Source organism: Tenrec ecaudatus, chromosome 1 (assembly GCF_050624435.1).
Source record: "Tenrec ecaudatus isolate mTenEca1 chromosome 1, mTenEca1.hap1, whole genome shotgun sequence".
Taxonomy (NCBI): Eukaryota; Metazoa; Chordata; class Mammalia; order Afrosoricida; family Tenrecidae; genus Tenrec; species Tenrec ecaudatus.
In genome coordinates, this window is record NC_134530.1 from 130,370,960 (window position 1) to 130,396,553 (window position 25,594).

Here is a 25,594-nt window from a genome sequence, read left to right on the forward strand (position 1 = left end):
AGTCACAAATACATTTGCATTATGTTCAAACATAGAGCAGGTCATTTGGGTTAACTGTAATCATTAAATAAGAATTCTTTTAATTTAACACACTGTCCATTTGTATACCAGTAGTGCTTTTAAAATGTGCAAAGTAGCCAAATCTAAGTAATTTTAGAATCTTTAGGGAACCTTTCATGCAAAACTTTTAAACATAAGCCAAACAATTTTGGTTTATTGTAGTTTGACAGTGGAGGATAAACAGTTCAAATTTGCATGATTTTATCTAACAAGTAAAATGTATCCAATGCCATGATTTCTTAAATTTCCAATAGGAGTTAGAATCAGTTTCTGTATTATAACATTACAAATTATTTCCTTTTTATAAGTATACCAGCCCTTTCTTTAAGCCAAAAGCTATTTCTTCAAGGTTTACCTTGTGTTCTTAATTGTTCAAGATTTTAGCCTTTTTTTGCCAAATCAATTTTAAGTTGAATTTCAGCAAATATCTCAATGTAGCTATTTCTCAGTTGACTTTGTTACACAATTTTATCCATAAATGAGTCTACTTTTTTTCTGCACATTAGTAAAACATAGTTATGTGTGTGTGTTTGCATGTATATATTTGTATATACATTTACCTCAAAAGCATGTTATATATTAAAACTAGCTTAGTGATAAGTGTAAATGCAATTACTGACTACGGTATTTACTCATCATTTCTCATTTTCTCCAAATGTTTCCTTCTGATTTCTTTACTTAGCTGAAATGCAGCAATCAACAGCAAATCAACTTAATATTTTGGATTAGACAAGCTATAGGTAATATTTGTCTTTCTATATAAATTTACATTACAAAGAAAACATGTTGCTGTCCAGTTGATGACCGCCCATCTTGACCCTGACAGGAGAAAGCAGAACTAGCCTGTGGGATCCCAAAGCTACAATCTTCACAGGAGCGACCGTCACGCTTTCCTCCCAGGGAGCCGCCCGAGGGTCCCCACTGCTAACCGTGTGCTCTGCAGCTGAGCGCTTAATCAGCGTGCTGCCAGGCTCCACATTACAAACAAATACCTATATTTCATAAAAGGTTAACTAAGAGTTATTTACTTTACAATAAAATGATAACTAACACTATTGAGCACTTAATGTCACTCATTTCTATAGGCCCTTTATATGTTTTACCTTATTTAATCCTCACAACAATTCTATGAGGGAAGAGTAATATTGTTCCTCTTCTACAAATGAAAAATAGGAGGTACAAAGAGTTTTAATGACAACCCACAAGTTGTCAACAAGCAGAAGGTCTTGAATTTACATATTTTGAGCCCAGACTTTGTGATTTTCTGCCTACTATAATAATATATTAGAAACTATTTCTCCATGACTAGAAATAGTATGCATATTGAGGAAGACATAACAACTTGGCATCCTTAAAGTTTTTAAACTTGACATAAAATTTAAAATTGTTTAACCCCCCTATATAATATAAAGTCCTGTCAGTTACTGATGATTAAAAATTCTGTGTGTGTGTGTAACATCTACCCATCAAAAACACCTGGAAACACCTTTGAAATGAGCGCCGAAGCCGCAAAAGCTGAGCTAATCCTGCTCCTGCTGCGTCCAGAAGATTCATAGCAGTAATCGAGCCTCTGCTTGAAGATCCCTGTCTCGGGATGCATACCACCTTAAAAGGCAGTTAATTCCATTTCCCAGCAACTGTAACCATTCACAATGCCTTCATTGCTGAATTAGCTGGAAATGTTCAATTAACTGAAACTGGGCATGCGTTCTGCCTCCTGTTAGTCACGAGGCTTTTAGCTTAGTCATTTAGCCCAGAGTTTATTCTATCTCACCTAGATGATTAGAAAATATGGTTAGGCCAGTGGCACAGAAAATATTGCTGCTTCTAATTTTGTATATTATCTATGTTCCATCCACTTAATTATGCAAGGTAATGTGCGCGTGTTCATAGCATGGACTCTGCTGTCACAGTCCATAGGTCTGAATCGTTTCTTTACCACATACTGGCTGTGTGAACTTGGGCACTTATTAAACTACTTTTTGCCTCAGCAACCCCATATCTCAAATACAGAAAGCAATGGTACTATCATAGGTGTATTGTTGTAAAGCCTAAGTAATTGTAATAATAAATAAGAAACTGGCTCAAAACTCTTCTTGTAATATACTAAACTTTACATAAATATAGGAATTTCTTTCGATCAGTCACCCCTCCTTACTGGCACTTCCACTTGTCCTTCCTTTGGCTTCATCATGAAAATGCTTTGTTGCAACTCACTTTGCATTACACTATCCATATTTAAAAGTGGAGAGGAAAAGAGAAAATATAACAAAATCAAATAAAAAGTTTCTAAGGAATTCTTGGCACATTGTTACTGATGCAATTTCTAAAACTGCAGTACTTTATAAACCGTGGAACACCTGAGATAGAAAACCTGCAACCCCATGTATACAGTAAATACGACAAAGCTAAGTGACCAAACTCTTCCTTTTTCTACTCTCCTTTCTCTACTTCTCTCTTCCTTCCCTTCCTCGGACTGATCGGGACTAAAAGAAAGGTGACTGTGAGCATTTGAGCAGAATGGGTGGCACTGATGGGGGGGGGGGGAAGGGTGTCAGAGCCCATGCAAATGAGGAAGATGTCAACATGATGACATGGATGGGCAGCTGCGATGGAGCACCAGAGCCCGACGCGATAGCGACAGCATTGACTGGTGGGAGTTGGCATAGGGTGTCTGAGCCCAAGGATGAGGACATGCCTGCAGAGGCACCTGGGTGACAAAGCCATTTTAATTCTTATGTAATCTACATTTCTTGGAATGGTAGTGATCTACTGGAGTGTTGAAGGTCATGTATCAACTTCACTAGGCCAAGATAGTCCATGGTTTAGTAAATACTATGTGATCATCCTCATCTTGTGATCTGAAAGTGGAGTTTCCTTGGGGATATGGCTTGTATGCATTATCTTTTAACTCAAAATTGCCACAAACATTTTGAAGCTCCCTAGTACATGGATGTTGTGACAAAGCTCACTCTTATTTGATCTTGCATTCAGCTCATCAGCCTCTGGATCTTGGGAGGTGGCCTGACCTATAGATTTAGGTCTCATCCATGTCTGAAACCTGTGAAACTGAAACCTGCTGTGAGATCTGGAGGCGCTTTATTTCGTCAGCCCGTTACCGCCTGCATCTGGAGAAACGTCCAGCCTCTTGTTGGACCCGCGGATGCAGGACTTCCTAACCTTCACAAGACTAGCAATTGCTTTGAAATAGACCTCTATCTTCATACCTATCCACCATTCATCTGTTAGCTGGTCATACATAGGTAGCTCTCGTGTCCCAGTGATGAAGTAAATGATGCCAACTGCATTTGTGAAACAAGCAGAGTCACCCTGGGGAACAGCTCTCAGTGGCACTGCCGAATTAAGAACAGGCTAGAAGGACAAAGAATAGGCTCTCCACTTCAGAGAGATTGCTTACTGCATTTTTTTTTATGAACAACAGAGGGGAATAGAAGGATATAGTCCCAGAAAACGAGCATCTGAGACTAGAAGCCATCGAAAGTGCAACTGAGGAAAAGTGGTCTCTGCAAAGTAGCGTTGATTTAGTAACATGGATGGAACAGTGCTTTCTGGACCTTCATTTGCTATGGGCACAACTCAAAAGGAGAAGAAGGGATTGAAATATCTATAATGAATTAGGTTGTAGCATTATTAATCTAGCAAATCACGAGTAAAATGCAACACGGAAACATCAATATCCTATGCATTAGGAGCTGAAATGGACAAGTAGGTACCATTTAGAACTTGGCAATCATATGGTCTACTGTGCCTGCCATGTTAAATTCAAGAAGGATGGAATCACATTCATCACATTCAGATCTATCTTGAAGTACAATGCTGTTTGTAATAGGATACTATAGGTCTGCAAGGGATTCCAATTAATAAAAAGTACTATTCAAATTTATAATTCATCCACTAGTGATAAAAAAAATTGAAAAATGTTACCAACTTATTCAATCTGAATATTTTCACACATGTTAGCCATATGTGTGCATGGGTGATTACTGGTGATTTGGGTGTGGTAGTTACATAATTTCTTGTCAACTTGATATATAAGAACGAAGGGGTACAGTCAAGCCTATCAATCAGGTCACAGCCTGATGATTTCTCCTTATGGGCATGGCCTTCTCATGAGGATTCTGGCACTTCCTCTCTTCCCCTCTGGAGGCTGGCAACACCCTCTCTCTGCTTTACATTCCTTTTGACAAGGCAGCCAGAGCACTGGAGATGCTTCCACTGCCACTGGACCCACAGGACTTTCCACCTGCCGACCTGTAATCTTCCTGCAGTTGGTATCATTACATGTGCTGTGTGAGGCTGAAAAGGAATACATGGTCTAAAATCAGATTTATGGGCTAATATAGAAATTATGGACTTCATCTGGGTGGGGTTGAGATGTTTTATTGATGCACAATTAAAAATATGATACAAAGTTATCTCTTACACACATATGAGTGTTTCTGGATTTGTTCCCTTGTCTACCCGGACTAACACATTGGGTATAGCGGCTTATGCCTTGAGTTACTAGCCTTGAGGTCAGCATATTGGACCTGTCAGTGTTCCTAGGAGAAAGGAGGTGCTCTGTTCCAGTTAAGATTTACAGCCTCAGAGACTCAAGGGGTAATTCTATTCTTTCCTATAGTGTCACTTTGAGTTGAAATCTACTTGATGGCAGGAAGTTTGGTTGTGGAGTTGTAATGCTAAATTCCGAAGCAAAGATGAAGGATCAGTAGTTATAAATTAATGCCTTGATTATAGAAATGAAGCTGAGGATTACATGATGGATATTTCGCAAAACCAAACTACTTTTCCAACAACATAAGTGGTAACTATACACATGGTCCTCATTAAAGGAATATGTAGGAATAAAATGGAAGAGACTATAGAAACTTGATCTTAAGTGCAGACAAATTAACATTAATAGACATAACAAGCATTAAACGGCTGAACAGAAAATTTGAAAGGGCAGTTGAAGAAGCAAAAGTAAAATACTGAAATAAAATTGGAAAATGCCTAAGTGTCTCCTAAAAAGGAAGAACATAATCAGCACTTCTTAATTTCGAAGAAATGAAGAAAATTTTGAGTTGCAAAATTATAGAATCATATGGGCAAAATATTGAAAAACTGTAGGACATCTAAAGAAGATGGAAGGAATACAGTCACTGTATCAAAAAGAACTGGTCAAAATTCACCCGATGAAATAGTGGCATATGATTAAGAACCAATGGTACTCAAAGAAGAAATCCAAGCTTCAGTGAAAGCATTGCCAAAATTCAAAACTCCAGGGATTGATGAGCTGCCAGCAGACGTATTTAAATAAACTGATTCAGAGCTGGAAGCACTCATTTGTCTATGCCAAGAATATGGAAGGCAGCTACCCCTCCAACTGACTGGCAGAGTTCCACGTCTGTGCCCATTACAGAAAAGCTAACCCAATGAAATGTGGACATAATCAAACATTAACACCACATGCAAATAAAATTTTGCTGAAGATAATTCAAATAACTCTCTACTGTAGCAGTAGCGTGCTGCCAAAAATTCAAGCTAGATTTAGAAGAGAATATGTAACGAAGATCTGTCTTGGGAGACGTACAGACAGATTTTTCCGTAGAGGCCCAGATGGCAAGACTTCATCGAATGGATTGATACATTGGCTACAGCAATGGGCTCATGTATAACAACAATTTTGAGGATGGCGCAGAATCAGGCATTTTTTAAATTCTGCTGTGCAGAGGGTCATTATGAATAAGAACTGATCGGCATCTAACAACAGCATGGAAGGAGATCCTTGGTGACATCAGGTAGATTTTGGCTAGAAGCAGAGAATACAAGAAAGATGCTTACTGGTGTTTTATTGACTATGCCAAATCACTGGGCTGTGTGGAGCATCACAGGCTACGGAGAGCATTAGGAAGAATGAGAGTTCCAGGAAAGTTCTCTGTGCTCCTAAGGAACTTGTACAGGAACCAAGAAACAGTACCTCTAACAAAACAAGGAAGTATCACAGTTTTAATTGTGCTTGAGGGTTGTATCCCTACATCATTCTTAATCAAGCTGCATGATGCACAAATAATTTGCAAATGTGGCCTATACGAAGTGGCATCCGTATTGGAGGAAGGCTTATTAACCATTTGAGCTTTGAAGATAACCCAATCTTATTTTCTGAAAGCAAAGAGGGCTTAAAACATGATGAAGGTCAACGAATGAAGCCTTTAATATGGATTACAACTCAATTTAAAGAAAACCACAATCGTCACAACTAGACTAGCAAACATGATACAGGAAGAAAAGATGCAAGTCACCAAGGATGTCATTTTACTTGGAGTCACAATCAATGATCATGAAATCAAAAACTTCGGAGATATATTGTACTGGGCAAATCCATTGCACATACTTCTTGAAAGTGTTAAAGTGCAAATATGTCACATTGAAGACTAAGGTGTGCGTGACTGAAGCCATGGTATATTCAAGGTTCGGATATACACGTGGCAGCTGAACAAGGACTATGGGAGGCCAAAGGAGATGATGCCTTTGAGTTATGGTGCTGATGAAGAACACTGAGGGCCATGAACTTCCAGAAGAACACAAATGTGACTTGGAAGAAGTACAAATATAATGCTTCAGAAAAGGGAGGATGATGAGGTGTTATCTAAATATTTGCTCATGGTATCGAGAGACTGGTCCCTGAAAAAGGACTTCATGCTTGGTAAAGCAGAGAGCACGAAAAAGAGGAAGACCTTCAGCAACTCCAACAATGAGCTCCCACATCAGAACAAATGTGAGGATGAACCGGACCTGGCAATGCTCCGCTTTGTTGTCCAGAGGGCCAGTATGAGTCAAAATGGATAGGATAGCACCTAATCGCAACAACATATATACTAATACTTGTGCTTCATTGGTTTCACTGATTTAAATAATCCACTCAAATATACCCCCCTCCCCAAAGCTATCTGTCCCTAGGTGTGCTTTTAAGCCTTAACCCTTTAAGGAATGGTTTTCTTAAAGTTACCTTCAGTTCATACAGTAGCCCAGGGAACATAATCAATGACTATCTCTCATCTTGGACTGGGTCAGTTATCGCCCCTGATTGTTTTCTACTCTGCTTACCTTCACTACTCAAATCCTTACATCTAATTAGCCCTACATATTTCTGTCATGTGCTTCTGTCAGTTTTTTAACCCTAGTCTATTTGAGACTTCCCATTTTAACAATCAAATAGATGTAAGATCTATTTCAGAACTAAAATTTTGAGATTTCAGTAATGTCTTAACTTGGTATACATCTGAGTATATAATTAAATTGTAAACATGTAGCCCAAGTGATGTTGACCAGGGATTTTACACATAGTAGGTGATTCATAAATGTATTTTACAACCACCACCTCCCCAAAATTGCCCAAACACTACTCCTCACTGAAAAAAAAACAACCAGCACACAAAACCAATGTGTAGAATCTAACAATCAATGCTACCAATTGTTCCAAGCGGTGGAAAATTTTCCAGGGGCTGATTTTCGTTTATGATGCTCAAAATACATGGCAAACTTAAGGCAGGAGGGGAAATAAATAAGAAGATATTACAAGCAATTGCATTTCAATGTTAGGGAGAATGGGTACTTTCCATTCAGACACCCCCATTTCCAGAATACAGTTTTCTCTGGAATCTTTATAGTCCTCACAAAGTATGATAGAAGCATGCATTAACTTTTACAAATAGTACCTTTTTAAACTTATTATAGTTTAAGAATGTATCTGAAGTTCTTCTCCTCCACTCCCCACAGCCACCTAATGACCTACATACATGGTCTTGGTGTAGAGGTTAAGCATTAGGTTGCTAATCCCAAGGTCAATAATTCAAAATCAGGTGGTCCCAGACAGAAAGGTAAGACTTCCTGCTCCTGTAAAGGTGTACAACCTCATAAACACTAAGGGAGCATTCTGCTCTGCCCTATACTGTCATTGTGAGAGTTACAGTCAATTCAAGGTGAGAGAGAAATGGTTTGTTCATTTGTGTGTTTGTTTTCTCCCATCATATAGAAATCTGCTTGCATTTGTTTCAGAGGATATATTCATAAAAATCAAACCAAATTCTGATTCAGCAATGCTTTTCTTAGGTGCTTGCAAGTGAGCCTCCATGGAACCACATTGGATAGCGCTGCCCTCCAGAGGGGTGACCTCACATTACTTTCTTCATGTGCTATCTCCAGGCTGGCATATTTTTAAGGTTATATAAATTATTTTAGGCCAATGGGTTAATATTGGGGTTGTAACTGAAAGTTCAAGTTTCAGAGAGAAAAATAAGTAGGAATAAAGCCAGTTATCAAAACCACTGCTATCGAGTCAATCCTGGAAAGACAGTTTCCACAACCATACCTATTATATTTTTAACTGAATTTTTACTTAATAGCTTCTGCACTGCCTCCTCCTACTATTTTTCTTTTTAGCATTGACATTTCTTATATGTGGAGAGACCACAGAATGTCTTGGCTGGAAAGGTGTTAAATCTACAGCATTGTTAAATTCTACCCTCAGCCATATCTTACTCCTGCTGGGTCCAAATCTCCAAACTTTTGGTTAGTAACTAAACATTTTCATTACATTCATCATAGTCAGGTTAAAAATGGAAATGCGTATGCCAAACCCCAGCTCTGTGGAAGATTTCATGGTCAATTAGGCAAATACATGCAGAAAATGGACCTAGCACTGAAGATCAGGGAGCCAATTACTGATCATGTTTAATTTCACCCGCTCTAAGCCCAGAAGCAATGTGCCCTCACCCCCATGGTTACAAGGTAACCAAATAAATGTACAATACACATTTTTAACATAATGATATTTTATAATGTAGGTTCAATTAAGTCCTAGATATTGCTAGAGTCAGTCTTTCATATTTCTAAGATGTTCTCAAGGAAATCCAGCTAAGTCTGTCTAGAGCATTTACCATGACAACATGATGGGCATAAGAGTACAATTTTAAGTCTGTATTTTTCTATTTGAAATACAAATTTGAGGCACGTGGTTAGTTGTTTGCATTTGTGTAAGATTCAATTTATATTATAGAAAACCTGCTGACTGGTGTTCCATTCAGGAGCATTCTGTCCTAACATTTTATTCATGTCTGTATTCAAAGTAGAATCGTATTAAATGAACCTTTTATATTTTAAATATTCAAGAGTTTTATATTCAAAATTTCTTCTCTCACTGTCAAACTAGTTTGCCTAAAGGCAAGGTAAGATCAAGTTAGACTCTCAAAGGTAGAATTAAATTTTATCATGGCATCCATCATAATATACAGTTTGCTTAATATGCAAATAAAGAGTATATGGATTCAAAGAAGAAAGGATTTTTAGGGAGTGTGTGAAATCCAAGGGACCACTTTCATAGAATAGATTCCTTTTAAATTTACATTTCCATCATTTTAATGAAAACACAGGGTAAACAAATTATAATAGAAATGTTTTAAGTTACCATTTTTCAATTCAATTTTACTTCTACTGCATTATTCTTCATGGCAGCTCTTTATTTAAAACTAATAAAAATAGGAGAGAAGAAATAAAATAAATATGTAGTAAAGAAATCATTACCTCAGCCATTTTGGAGAGCTCCATCCAGTCATTTCTGTTGTAACTGCACATGATGCTAGCAATCACAATCTTTAAGAAGAAAACAAAGAAAGAAAATAAGTTCAAGATGCTTTGCCACTGACCAAATATATATACATATATATACATACATATGCGTAAATATAGCAGGTAAAATATATTACAAAATAAGCCACTACCTCAAACAACTGGGGATGGAACTTCAGTACAACCCACAACCCCTCTGCCCGGTGTACATTCTAAAGAAATGAGTCAGAACACAAAGAGACATAAGCAAACCCATATTCATTACAGTACTGCTCCGAATTTCCAGAAGATGGAAACAGCCTACATGTCCACCAGTAGAAAATGGATAAAGAAAGTCTGATACATACACATGATGTCATACTATGCATTGCTGAAAACCAGTGGGAAACCATGAAGTACCTCATGACACGTATGAACTTGGAGAATATTGAGCTGAGTGAAACTAGCCAAACACAAAAGGTCAAATGTTATATGAGACCACTGATACAGGGGTGAGAGGCAAACCAAGATAAAATCTCTCAGACCAAAGGGAACAAGCGTTGGAGGTAGTGGTGTAGGGGGAGGCAGGGGAGAGGGAATGGACTGGATTCTGGGTAGGTATCAATTTGAGTAAACTGAAGGTTGGTGGTCCCTCGTGAGGAAGGAAAGTTGGTGGAAGTAGATTTCTAATTGCCATCAAATCGATGCCACTTCGATTCACATCAACCCGGTAAGACAGGTTAGATCTGCCCTTGGTGTTCCAGAGAATGCCACTGTTAACTGTAACTGAAAGCACCATCTTTCTCCTGAGGAGTAGCTGGTTACATAAAACTGCCGACCTGGTGTGTCTCCACCCACATCCCCTGGAGGTGGAGTAGTGCAGGTTTGATTAGTGATTTGATCTGTTGAATGCAAAGTCGATGATCTGCAATGTAAATCCTCACTAATATACAATAAAAATTGTTTCATGACCCCAGTCTTGCCTTTCAGTTCTGGTTAGGCAGGATCATGTACAGTGGTACAGATAAGAGCTCAGGACATATGGATTCCAGGTCAGAAAAAACTCCTCAGGAACAGAAGTGAGAGTAGAGATACCATGAGATTAGGGGCAAGGTGTGGGGAGGAGGGAAGGTGAGGGAACTGATCACAATGATCAATGCCCAACTCCTCCCCCTAAGGGGATGAACAACAGAAATGTGGTGAAGGGAGACAGTAGTTGGTGTAAGTTATGAAAATAAAAATAATTTATAATTTATCAGGGTGGGGGGAAGGGAGAGAAAAAAGAGTTGATACCACGGGTTCAAATAGCAAGGAAGTGTTTAGAAAATTATAATGGCAACCGATATACAAATATGCTTGATGCAATTGATTATGGAATGTTATAAGAGCTGTAAGAGGTCCTAACAAAATGTTTTTTTAAGATAAATTATTAGCAAAGAAGAGGATATTACAGTGCAAGAGGGGAAGATGTCTGGGGCTTCATATTGATGTCAGAGGCTTTATCATTTACTCCCTCTCAGTGCATGAGCACTCACGCTTTTTTATCCTCTGTTTGCTCCTTCTTAAAAAGAATGTAGCACTACTGACATCACCGAGCTCAGAGAGCTGGGATGGGAATACACGCATTGCTGTACGTGTAAACTGATGCCACAATTACATGTTGCTATAGATAAATGATTATTGGTATAGCCAAAATGTTTCAAATGATGGAACAGAAACAAATCAGCATTACATTCAGTCACAACATATCTCACTGTGCCCCAGGGTTGCTTGCATTTCTACTCGAGAGTCAAATAAGACTGGGCGATGAGAAAACTTCCAGAGACTTCAGACTCCATCCATCAACATTGTCACCGAGTCACAGAAACAAATGTTAACAAAACAATATAATGAAAATTTACCCTAAAACGCAGCTTCTGTTATGATCTTGAAGGTTCTGATTACACAGATAATTCTTGATGGGACCCATTGCCCAAGGCAAAGCCGTTTTACTAAGGTTGCTTACTAGGCCTGGAGTCCAAGAGAATTAAAATGCTTTCTCAATGTTTCTAAGGAAGGGCTCATTACATGGCAGTGAATTTTTTATTGTTATTGTTTGACGCCGATAAATTGGTTCCCACTCTTCGTGACCGAAAGTACAAGAGAACAAAACACTGACCAGTCTTGCGCCATCTTCATCTTCACGGTCTGTGTTACGTTTGCACTCACTCTTCCGGCTCGTGTGCCAACCATCCTCCCTGAGGGCTTCCCTCCTTCCCACAGACTCCCTTCCTTACCAAGCGCGACGTCTTTCTCCGGAGACTGGAGCCAGGAAGTCTTGCCACCCTCACCTCCAAGGAGCATGCCTCTCGTCCTTCTTTGACGACAGTGGGTTCCTTCTCCCGGTGTGCTGTGGCATGTTTGACAGTCTTCACAGTCACCACAATTCAAAGGCACTAATGTTTGTCTTTCTTCTTTATTCATTGTCCGGCCTTTGCATGCATATGCGATCATTAAAAATACCATGGCTTGGTTCCGGTTCACCATAGTCTTCAAAGTGCCGTCTCGACTGACTAACATGCTAAGGAGACCCTTTCCAGTGTATTTGCCAGATAGCTCATTGCTCATTTGATTTCATGACTGCTACTTCTCTAGTGAGGTATTGATTATGGATCCAAGTGAAATGAAATCATTGACTACTTCAATATTTTCTCTGTTTAGATTGATCACCCCTACTGATCCAGTTGTGAAGAGTCTGGCTTTCATTATGCTAAGGTGGAATTCATGCAGAAAGCTAGTCTTTGCGCTTCTTCAGCAAGTGCTTCAAGGCCTTTGGCTTCCAGCAAACAAGGTTGCATCGTCTGTGGATTGCAGGCTCTTAGTGAGCTTCGCTCCAATCCTAATGCTGAGCTCTTCTTCAGACAGTCCAGTTTCTCAGATGTTTCATGCTCTGGTTATGTAAGTGCGGTGAAGGGACACCACCCGGACAAACACCTTTCCTGGTTTTAAAGCACGCAGTAACCCATCGCTCTCTGTGCAAGCTCCTCAAGAACACAAGCAACAAAGTACGATGGAATGTCCGCTCTTTGAAATATTGCCTGTAATTTGTTATAATCCACACATGTGGATGTCTTTTCACAGTCGATAGAGCACAGGTGACTTTTGCCTGCTATTCTCTGCGTCAGCCAAGAGCCAGGTGACACCAGGAATGAAAGCGCTCCCTTCTCACCTACTTTGGAATCTGGCTTGAATTTCTGGCAGTTTCCCATCCATGTACTTCGGCAACCATCTGTGAATTATTTCCAGTAACATTTTACTTCTTGTGATATCTCCATGCTGTTGATCAGTTTTCTTTGGAATGAGCACAACTACGGATTTCTCCCAATTGGTTGACCAGCATGGCTGTCGTCCATACTGCTCGGCACAGACAAGTAGGTGTTTCCAGTTTTGAGATTGTGTGTTATTTATGACATAGAACTAGAATTTTTGTCAATCATGGATTTTAGTGCTCATCTGCCTGCCATAATATAGCTTCGTTTTCTCTAGGTAACCCTCAAGGAGCTGAGGGTGATGATGGAATAGCATAAACTCTTTGAGCTTCAATCTCATAGCCTTTAAATATTTTATTATGGTAATAAAATAATGCTGTTATTATTATTTTAAATTATTTATAATGCTATACGTAATATTAATATAATTATACATAAATTTAGTAAACTATGGTAATAATAAAAATTCCATTTGAAATCCATGAAAGTAAGGCACATTTTGTACTATACCTTACATCGTAGAATACAATCCTAGATTTCACTAAAAGCCATCATATTCCCACCCACCATACGACACTTTTTAATATATGTCTAGGGAAACAAAGGTGTGTTACTCTGTGTACTTTAGAGAAACAAATCCACAGAAACTCATGTATAAAAGAGAGTTTTATAAAAAAGATAAGTGTGCATCAAGAAAACATCCCAACCCAGTGCTGCCCAAGCCCACAAGTCCAGCAGTAACCCATATGTCTAACACCAATCTATAAAGTCCTCCTCCATCTCACTAAACACATGCAATGATGCTGACTGCAGGAGGAAAGGCAAATCAGTGAACATGTAAGCATCTCAGCACTGACAGGGGTCTCTACGCAGCTGCTCCAGCACCCAAGGCTGCATCGGGGTAAGTCCATGTGACTTCTCCTTGGGGATATTTTGCAGGAAATGAGTCTTTCCAGCTGGAGCAGGGAACTGGCTAGGGCAGCTGCACCCTGGTCCAACCATTAGAAAGCAAGAGACCTGAGAACTCAAAAGGCGAGACTCACCTAGCCATTTATCTCTCTGGCCTTCAATCAACCCTACATGTGTTTATCGGCCAAGTTGGCACAACTCAAAAGATATATTGTGAAAATCAGTCATTGACAATAACATCCCTAAGACGAAAGAGGATATAGCATGCTAAGAGACAGAATATTTTAAGGCTAACCTTAAGCAAAGAGTTACAAATGAAACTGTAGATTTTTGACTAATTATTATCAGGTATCATTTCCATATCAGAAAAGAGAGGCTATGCATTTCCGCTCTCAATAATAACAAAAAATATTTTAACTAAAGTTTTTGTATTTATCCAGTAAACAGTGTTTACTCACAAGGCCATTCTTTGTGCTTTCTAAAAAGCTTTTGTGAGTATCTTGCTTCAAGTAGCTTCTCTTTCTAGTATAACATAGGACAAAGCCTTTATTAGTACAAAAATTAATATAATAGAAAGTAGTCTTTGGGGTTAGAAAAAAATATAAAGCCACTTGAGGTCTGCCCCTCAGTTTCCTCTCTGTGCTCCCGTTCTGTGCTGTGACTGCAGCTCTACTTCCAAACCAAGCCAAACGCACCTCCATCAAGCCAATGCTGATTGATAGCAAGGCCCCGTGCACTTTTGAGACTGCAACTGTGTACAGGAGGAGAAAGCCCAGTCTTTCTCACACAGAGTTTCCGGTGGTTTCAAACTACAGTCCATGTGGATCACAGCCCAACACATAATCACTACACCACCAGGCTGCTTTACTAGTGTTTAAAGTCAATATTGTTAAACAGCTACCACCTTCCAAACAGGGGAGATATCTAACCATGCGGGTCTGATGTGTGATACACAGATGCTGCATAGTGCGGCCTGCTTCCAAATTACCATATAGATCATTCGCCCTTGGAGGAAAGTAAGTTGGGATCATATTGGGAAGAGTATGGAAACCAGAAGGTAAAGCATCTTCTTGACGTTGATTGGTTGTCTCTTTCTTACCCCTCTTGGGGGACTACTCAATCTGTAGTCTTCAGACGGTTCTGCATCACTCACCACTTTACATACACTAGCCAGCAGAGGCAAAAAGAGGAAAAACTGAATAAAGAAATAAATGTACAGGTAAATGAAGGAGGTCACTTGTGGCTTCAGAGCAGAGATGCAAGTTGATTTATTAGTTCATTGTTTTAAGAAATGAACTCCATGCATTACGGGGGGGGGGGGATGGGGGGCATAGGCTACTGGTGAAAACTGCTCCCTATTAATTATTACAGGAGTTACAGTGGAGAGTCCTCTGCTCTCTAGAGTCGAGAGTGGAGAGTAATATTAGCTAAACTGTTGGTTGGTCTTGTGGATGGAATAGAGGACCCGGTATTAGGTCAGGACTAGTCAACGAGAGAGCACTATTCAGATGGAGGAAGCAAATGATTTAGAAGTTGGATTCTCAGTGCATGTTAATATATTACAGCATTTGGCACATAAAGGAATAACCATGATCAGGAAGAAGGATACTGAACGGAGCAATAGATTCTGTTACAATAGAGTCCACATGGAACAAATTATGTTACAGTGATGGGGCGGGGGATCAACTGGTTGGAGATGCAAACAATAGAATGAAAGAATGATGCTTCCTCTCATAGTGAAGAATAAAGAGAGGGAAGGAAAATTCTAAATAATAAATTCAAAGGAAAAAATGCTGGACAGTTGGTTCTGGCTCAGGGTGGTCCCATGGGCATTGGAGCAGGACGGTGTTCCACAGCTTTTCTTGGCTGCAAACTCCATGTCACAGTGGGCAGACTGGATCCTTTGCACCAACAGATCAGTGCAAAGTTTTTCCACCCAGAGACCTTCAGTGACGAATAAAAGAGGAAACTTAATGCATAATAGTTTTTGCTTAAAGACTCAACCCGTGAAGCCGCAACTTTCGGTAATTTGGAAAAGAGTGTTCCATGGACTTTTCTGTAAACTGGGATAAAAAAAAGTGAAAAGGCATATTGAAGCAGACCAATTTCAAAGCAGAAAAGAGCCCCTAATGGGAAAGGCCTATTTTACCCTTGCCAATCGATCCAGGACCTTGAAACTCATTGTCACAGAGTTGAATCTTTATCATAGACATGGCAGAATAGCACTGTCCCTCTGGGTTTGAAAAACTATCAGGCTTTACAGGAGATGAAAGCCTCGCCTTTCTCCAGAAGAGTGGCGGGTAGGTTGGAACCACAGATCTTGCAGTTATCAGCCCAATTCCTATCACCCACTAGCCACCACAGCTCCAGTGTACTTCACCAAACATTTTGTCCTTGCCCCACTTGGAAACTGGACCAGGAGGAATAATATCTAGGAGCAAAAACAACACTGAATCTTCTAGAATTAAAACATCCTCCAAGTGGATCCTCTGCCATGGAAAAAAGATCATTTGAACATAATTTTAAGGGGAAAACAGGGTTACATCTAAGGGTGAGGGGCAGATTCCTATTGTCTTCAGTTGTCTCAATGCAGAATTTAAGAGCAGAGTAAGATCCTAAAACCAAGAGTGAAAAGAAAGTAATAATAATAAATAATATAACCACCAGGTTAAGAGTCACTACCAATACAAATGAACTCACTGCCATCCAGTTGATGCCTACTCCCAGTGGTCCTATTGGACCAAGACTGTAACTCTTCATGGGAGTAAAGAGTCCCATCTTTCTCCTGAAGAGCGGCTGGTAGTTTCAAACTGCTGACCTTGCAGTTAGCAGGCCAACACATAACTGCTATGTGACTAGGGCTTCTTAAATAAGTATAGCAAAATAATCCTAAAATTCACATCCATGGAGATTTATGAAACCCACTACCCTTGAGTCAATTCTGGTTCCTAGTGATCCTATGAGACTGAGTAGAATTACTCCACAGGGTAAATCATTCCGGGAGCAACACTTAACTGACTCTACCACCAGGACTGCTTGTAAAAATATAAATATCAAAACCAAGACACTGGCAGAGAACTGATCCAGACTCAGTGAGCATGGAGGGCAGAGTAGGACTGCTCCCCAGGCAGGGTTCTTAGGCGGTGAGAGTCTTTCAAGGGAGCAAAGGCTTCATCTCCTCCCCATAGAGTGGTTGGCGAGTTTGAACCACAACCTTGGATTTGGATCCATTGCTGACCCGATAGCACCAACAGGCTCCTTAATATAAAGATGAAGGAAAAACAAACCAAAAACCCAAACTCACTGCCATCAAGTCAACTCTGACCCTTTCACACAAACTAGAACTATCTCTGGGTGTTTCTAAGACTGTAACTTTTACGTGAGTAGAAAGCCGCATCTTTCTCCCACAGACTGCTGGTGGTTTCAAACTGCTGACCTTGCAGCCAGCAGCCCAATGCATAAGCCACCATGCCGTGAGATCCTAAATGTGAAGGGGCTGCTACATTAGTACAGACACAGCTGACACCTCTTTCTCATGATATCATGGAAAACAATAGAGAAGATCTTTCTGGTGAGCAGAATCCAGCGGGGCAGAAGGACTGACTAAAGACAGGCATTGACAGATACGTAAGACTTACTAGCACTGACAGTAGGCTATGATATGCGCTCATCACTAGTGACTAGCCCGGTCCCTTTTTTCCAAATGGCACTTTTGATTTTGATAAAGCTGTTTGTTTCAAATATATATTGATTGTGCCTGGTCTGATTACAATCATCATTAGGTCTCCAGGTTCCTGAAGCTCGTGAGAAGCTATAGTTGAACTTGATGAAGAGAAATAAATAGCACCAAGATCATTTTCCTGGACACCAAGCACCTCAGGGCCATCAAATGCACGTGGATGCTGTGACAAAATAGCACATTGGAGACCTTGCCATAGAGTTAGCACTAGGCTGTTAACCAAAAGGTTGGCAGTTCAAACCACAAACTGCTCTGTGAGAGCAAAGACCTGACAATCTGCTTCTATCAAAATTATAGCTCGTTCTTGTCTGCCCCATAGGATCTATGTGAGTCAGCGTCTACTCAACGCCACACAACCCAATGACGAGGGGAGCTGGGGTGGGAGAGAGATTGTGCTAAGCTGGAGCATGTACTAATGGAATTATCTGAGCAGTTTTCCTTTTCACTGGGGCGGGGCTGGGCACCCTCCACAGTCTTGCCAAAAACAGTTGGAACAAAGGCACCCTGGTGGTGCTGTTGTGTAAACTCTAGGCTGCTAACTACAAGTGTGCAAGTTCAAGCCCACCAGTCACTCTGAGGAAGAAAGATGAGTCTTTCTGTGCCCATAAAACTTACAGCTTCAGAAGCCTTAAAAGGGTTGCTATGAGTCAGAATTAACCTGGTGGCCAGTGAGGGAGAATGCGTCAGAATTGATTCCATGACAGCGTGTTTGTGGGGGAGAGGGCTCAACTCGGAGTGATCCATTACTCTGTTCCCATCACAGTCCTTCCCTAGATCTGAAAAGCCAAAGCTGTTGCTCTTCCTGAACTTCAAATGAGAACTGAGTGTGTTCAGAGTCAGTGGTCACCACTCACCCCTTACACCTCTTTCCCAGAAAGCTAGCTGCACTACTTAAATAGGAAGCAGAAACATCAATGTGGAGACACATATGCTGAGAGGCCCACATTGCAGACGCCTTTCAAGCCAGGCACACCACTAATATGTCTGCTCATGTGGATAAATGAAAGAATGAATGAACAAACACCAATTTTCGTGAAAGAAAATCCAAGGTTACAGTAGGTTTCCATTGCTCACAACAGAATCTTGATGATTAATACATGAAAAACTGAAAATGTCACTTTTTGAAAGAACTTCTTATTTGTGGGGAAGTGAAACCTCTTATGTATGGCTCTCCTACTCCTTTAAAAATAACTCCCACCAAGTGACTGGTGGGACCAGCAAATAGACTGTGAAACACTAGATTTTAACATTGGTAAGCGGGACACCAGTGGGACACCATTGATAAAACCCATATCCTGGCGAAATAGCCACATGGCAGCCTAAAACCGTGTACCCTAGCTTGTCATGCATTCTTTCCAAAAATTGGGACTTCTTTAAAACGCCGCGGGACATGGGAAAAATTGTTAAAAATCAGGACTGTCCTGCCAAAAGTGGGACGTCTGGTCACCTAGGGACCCTTGTGTGTAAGAGGGCCAGTTGAGAAGCAAGAACAGAGAGAGTGCCGAGGACCATCCAGGAAGAGGAACTACCAATGAAGCATAAATTGGATGGAGTGAATCTTTGTTTAATTTGGCTCTTCTACCCAAGTCTCTGTAACTTCCACCAAAGGAGTGGGCAGAATGTGTGTGACTCTAATAGAAGCAATTGGTCATGAATGTTACAATCCTCTGACTGTATGGATGAGACGTCCTTGAAGCAGAGTAAAACGAGAACGCCCAAGGACTGTGGAGGAACGTGTCTGTGATCTGTGTGAAGCGTCAGTGGCCATCACGACCGGATTCACCCGAGGTCTGGCCCAGAGGCTCAGAGGAGCACCATCAGGATGATGGGGTACCTCCTCTGCATCTGGCATGAGGCTATGGAACTGTGAAACCGAGGGACAGGTGGGATGATTTCCCGGCTGATGGAGCCAAAGACCAAGGGCCCAGGTAGCTGAGAGACTGCGGATCAGAGAGACTTGGCTAGCATATGGCTGACAGATTGAGACCCAAAGAGGGATTTAGCTACCATTTGGCTAAGAGACAGAACTGGAGAGAACTTGGCTACTGGCTGAGGAAACCAATGACTTCCTGGATGCTTCGTGTTGGCTTATCTGGACTGGTAACCTGTTGGCTTCCCTAATAAACTGTGAGGATTGTCTGTGAATTCTGAGTGGCCATTGCAAAGAACTGTCTAACACAGCATAGAAACAGAATGACTGGCACGGGGGAATGATCGGTGACAAAATAGATAAAGATGGACACAGCATGGAGGCATGCCTGACACCTGGGACAAAAGGGAAAACAGACGAAATCATATATATCCTCCAGTGCTATTCACCACCTTCCTTTTGAGATCCCTGCTTGAACTTGTAGACGCAGCAGACACCATGACATGCCAAGTCCAAAGGCACCACACAGAGGAGACACAAAGCTGAGATCAGAGACCACTAGGCTGTGAGACAGTGAGGTAGAGCAATGAGAGGGTATCCTGACTCATGGATGAAGGCAGAGGCCAAGACACCTTGCAGACGAGAGGCTAAGGACCAGAGAGACTTGGCTGCTCCCTGAGCAAAAGTACTGCTGTGGACCAAAGAGAGTATCCTTAATAGTTTATGATCCTTAATAGTTTATGGTAACCTCTTATCTTCCTTAATATACTCCTATAATCAAGAGGGATATCTGTGAGTTCTGTGTGTGGTCATTGCAATAGATTACCCAACCTAGAAGAGAAGTGGTGTGCAGTGGGAGGGACAATGAGTGTCGAGAGAGGGAGAAAGAAGGATGGGGGATGGAGGGTGGAGGCATGCTTGACCTCTGCCTGGCAGCCATTCATCTTGAGCTGGTGTGGAGACGCGTAGCCACAGGAAGCCATTGTGGCCTCCTGTAGCTTTCTTGCTACCTTTAAGTAGTCTACTTCTTCTTATTTCTTTTAAATAATCAACTATATCAAAAGAAATAAATATGTAGGGAAGAAGTCAAATTCTAACTAAACTCAATGAAGTCAGACAGATACCATGGAATAGCAGAGAGCAGAAGACTCCCTGAGCCTATTGCCTCTGATGGGGCTATTGCCTCTTCAAAGGTAGAACTGACCCTTTCTGGTGACCATTTGCTCAAATAGCACAGTGGCACACAAAATAAAGGCTGTTAGCCTGAAATTGGTGCCCTCTTAAAAACATCTGTGTTAGAGCAAAACTCAATAATTACTCGAAAGCAAAGACGAGAAGGTAAACGATTTGGGAAACCAGAGTACTGGAAAAGGGATACACTGATTATAATTACATAGCATCCATCATATGATAATAATTGTAACTAATATCACTAAACAGTTTGTGTGGATGTTTTCAAGTGGGCACCTAGCTTGCTATGTAAATTTTCACCCAAACCACAGTGAATATTATTTAAAAGAGAGATATACACCACACACCACATCACCACACACACATTAACAGCACAGTTTTGTGTTCTGTAACCATATTGTGAATTATATTTGAAATCTAGTCAACAAGTCATCTTTAAAACAACGTATACTTCTGTCAGGGGAAAACTTCAAAGTTACAAAAATGAATGACTGTAAATTACAAGTAGCAGAGATATGTTTTGTCAAGTAGTTTAACAAAACCATTTCCAATATTCCTGGATTATATGAAGGGGAAAATATATCCTGGGACATGCAGTCTTCAAAGAAAATTAAAGGCAGGAATAAGTTAATTAAATATTAATTAACTCCATAACATTTGTATTGTAAATACACTTTCTACTTTAGAACCAATATCATTAAAATGAAGTTGGTACAGCTTTTCTGAAATGTACACACAGAGTATGAAATTAAGAGTGAAACATATATAGTTCTAATTTCATTTGCTCAATTACTGGTGTAATGGTTGTAAATAAGAATAGTATTCTTACAGATTTTTAAAAATATTATTCCAAAATTCATCATTTTATTCTTTAATTTTAGGACCCACACATGCCTACATTTTATAACTCCTTAATCTGGAAAAGTCATAATATACACAAACGTTCATTTTCTTAATAGTTTCCATTAAACAGAAAAGGCATTTTCTGTCAGCATCGGAATAAAGCTTTGACTGGAGACGACTCCATCGTCCTGGGGAAGGAGTCGTTACAAGTTGGGCTGTGATCCATGAGGTCAGCCATTTGAAACCATCAGCCGGCAGGAAAATGAGGCTCTCTACTCCCCTAAAGAGTTACAGGCTCAGACACCCATGGTGCAGTTATACCTCGTCCTATGGGGTCCCTCTGAGTTGGAATGGACTCTTTGGCAGTCAGTTTGGTTTTGGTTTCTTACAGACGACGCCACAGACTTCAGTAACTGCTACATTTCCCTCCCTCGAGGGGACTCCTGAAAGAGTCACGGGCTGAGCATCAGGCTGCTCGTGAAAGTGTCAGTGCTTCAGACCCACCAGTTGTCCCAAGGGAGAATGAAAGGCTACCTGCTTCGGGAAACATTTAGTCTCAGAAACCTGAAGGCGCGGTTCTCCTCTGGCCTCAGAGTTACCATAAGCTGGCATTGGCTCGATGACAGTGGGCTTGCTGACGTGGGGGCTTGATCTCTCCTCGCTGTAGTCTTAACTGATCTTTGTCTCTGCTGCATCTCAGAGCTAAATTCCCTGAAGTCACCAGTGGCCTTGTCAAATTATGGATAGATACGTTTAAGACCAAATAATTACCGGAATTATCTCTGATACTTAAGGCTGCTGACCACTGCCAGCTTTTTGAAGCATTTTCCAAATAAACTTTATAAACGCTGCTTTTCCTTATTTTTCTTCCTGTCTTTATTATTATTTCTTATTAACCTCTTACTGACCTCTTATTAATGGTGTCCTGAGACTTATTTATGTTCCTATTTTAGTCTTATTTCATACATGTCATTGAGACACAACCTTCACAAAATTTCAAATTATATTGTTGCACTACCAATTCACATCTTTCTTCTAAGTCCAAGAATGGCATACCCAATTATGTCTAAGATCTAAATTGAATTCTTCAAACCACCCTAAATTTGTTTCTGGATTATTTGTTCAGGATATAGATTGAATAAGTATGTGGAAGGATATAAGCCTGACAAATACCTTTTCTGGTTTTAAATTACATGGTATTCTCTGGTCCTGTTCAAACAGCTGTTGCTGCTCTATGTACAGGTTCAACATGAGCTAATTGTTCCAGAACTAAATCGTCTAGAATCCTTAAATTTCACAATGTTATTCATAATTTGTTCTGATCTACAAAAATTACATGTAATTGCACAGTCAATAAAACACAGTCATGCTTTTTCATCATTCTTAATTCAATCTGTATGCTAGGCAAATAACCCACGATATTTGACAGTAGAAGAAGTACATTGGGATTGAAGAAAAGCAAACACTCTGCAATATACAGATAACAAAAACCTTACTTGCTAAAAGTGAAGAAGACTTAAAGCACTTACTGAATAAGACTAAAACAAAAACTAAAAATTTCAGTATGAATTATATCTTCACATAAAGAAAGCAAAAATCCTAACAACCAAACCAGTTGGCCACATCAAGATAAAGGGAGAAAATACTGACTTGGCCAAGGATGTCATGTCACTTGGATTGATGGTGCACACTCATATCAGTATCACCACGGAGTCACGTGTTGCCTCGCACTGTGCAAGTCTGTTGCACAAGCCCTTTTGAAAGTGTTAAAGAGCAAAGTAGTCACTGTGAGGGCCATGAGCCCCTGAAAGAAGTCATGTTATTTCTAATCTCCCCATGTCTTAAAAGCTGGACAATAAGGAAGGAAGCAGACTTATAGAGATGTTGAAGAATAATGAATAAAAAATTAAGAGTATAAAAGATCCTCAGTCCAAAAAAAAAATCCCTCAAGGAGCCAGATGGATACGGTGGCATCAACGGTGAACTCACACATGGTGACAATTGTGAGGATGACAGAGAGCTGGGCACTGTTTCCTGCTCTTGTATGGGTGCTCTCTGTGTGTGGGGACCAAGTCTATAGCACTGAACTGACTAAATTAAGTAAATTTGCTTACTTTTCCACCTCAAATATGTTTATGTTCAATCCTTTTATCCTGTTAGAAAACTAGATCATTTCCTTTCTTCAGCTCTTTTTCATTACTCATTAAACTATTCGCCAAATACAATTTAGTTTACTATGTTTCACATTTCTCTGAGCATTGAAATTACCTGGAAAGTTAAAACAAGAGCAAGAAAGAGAGAGAAGGAGAAGGGATAAGGAGGAAGTGGAGGAGGAGAAGGAGGAGGAGAAGATGGGAAGGAAGGAAGGATGAATGATGGAGACAGGAAGAAGAAATAATAATTAAAAAGCCTAAAGAATTCCATGTTGCTTTAGATGGAGCAATTTTAATGTGCAGGAAAATCAGAGAAGTGCTACTCTACTAGACTTCCTCAGCACTTGCAGTGGCCATGGCCCTTCAGCATGACTTTCTTTGCTAAAGTCCTTCCTGTTGCTCTGCTAGATTACAGCGGTAGCTTCCTAACCAGTCTCCCCATTTTTTATTTCAATCTGTGCTGTCAGAATCTTCTAAAATGAAAAATCTGATTACACCACACTTCTAATCTAATTTAGGAAAAATCTAATTAGATTAAAATCTAATTTAGAAAGAAACTGAACTCTCCATCATGGTATGCAGGTCTGCCATGCGACTTTTTCTCCAACCACATTGAATTACTTTGCTCCATGAATGTAAGCATGCATTCTGCATTTTGACCATATGTTTAATTCCTTTATTTGGAATGACATGGAATCATCCCTGTGCGCTAATCCCATGTGGTATAATAAAAGAAAACTATGCAAATTGACAAGGGGCCATGATGACACAGTACGTTACGAAATGAACTGTTACTCAAAGGACAGTAATTTGAACATCAGAGTTGCAGTGACACAGGGGAAAGAGGAGACAATTTGTTTGGATAACAAGTTACAGGCTCAGGAACCCTAGAGAACATTTTACATTTGTCCTGTAGGGTTACTGCGAGTGGAAATTTATTAGAGGGTGGAAGGTTAGGATTGATAGATTGATACAAAAATTATTATGCCTCTAGTCACCAGGATATATTGAGAGTATAAAGAAAAAGTGATTGATCCTAACACTGTGCATCAGTGAAGGTGCCGTGGAAATGTGATTCTTAATCAGATTCTTAATTAATAAAACCAAACTTAGCGCCATCCAGTTAATTTTGGCTCATAACTGCCCTGTCTAGGGATCCCAAGACAGCACATCCTCACAGAAGCAGCTGTTCTCATCGTTCTCCCACTTGATTTTGAACTGCCAACCTGGCAGTTAGCCCAACACGGTCCCAGGAACCAAACAACCACAACCAAAGGCACTGTCATTGAGTTCACTCTGTCGCATAATGACCCTGTAGGGGAGGGGGGAACTCCTCCTGTGGTTTCTTTTCCCTGTGGACTTCTTTCAAGACCTGACCCACTCTTCTCCTCTGGAGCCACTGGTGAGTTCAAACCACCAACCAAGCAGCTAGCAGCTGAGTGTTTACCCCCCTCTGCACCACGCCTCCTCGTGAAGGCTAAGTATCCATCAGAAGAGAGAGGGAAGGGGATGGGAGCTGATAGCACTGGGGATTGTGTAACTCCACTCGATGGGGCGGAACAACAGAGATTTGTGTGTGAGTGGATATATTGGGTTGTGTAAGATAAGTCAATAAAAGTATTACTAAAAAAATAAAAGAAAATACAAAAAGTATTATAAAGAAAATGGAAGGGTCTCTAAGATAGAACGAGCAAGAGCAGTAAAGGCATATGAATGCTAAACCGTATACTGAAATCTCAAGTAGGTGAAGCTGAATGACTTCAGGGGAAAGAAGGATGCTCACACTTCGAGTAATGGAGTCAGGTACACAGGTTGGAATCAATTTACATTTGGCAAAGGGTTAAAACAAAGATTTTTACTGAGTGGAGAGCTTTTTTTTTTTTTTTTTGCATCAAGGCCATTCTATTCTGTCTTATAGAATGAGTAGGAGTTGCAATTCATTAGATGGTTAAGGTTTGTTTCTATTTCTGGGAGT

At 40.3% G+C, this 25,594-nt stretch overlaps 1 protein-coding gene across 1 annotated transcript in view; it reads right to left on the reverse strand.

Annotated features, from left to right (window-relative positions):
- The window catches only part of DPYD (dihydropyrimidine dehydrogenase), a 1,117,227-nt gene that overhangs the window by 405,324 nt on the left and 686,309 nt on the right, over positions 1-25,594 (reverse strand). Inside the window, exon 15 of the mRNA XM_075558725.1 lies at positions 9,643-9,711. Within this exon, the coding sequence (XP_075414840.1) occupies positions 9,643-9,711 (69 nt within the window). The remainder of the gene's footprint in view (positions 1-9,642; positions 9,712-25,594) is intronic.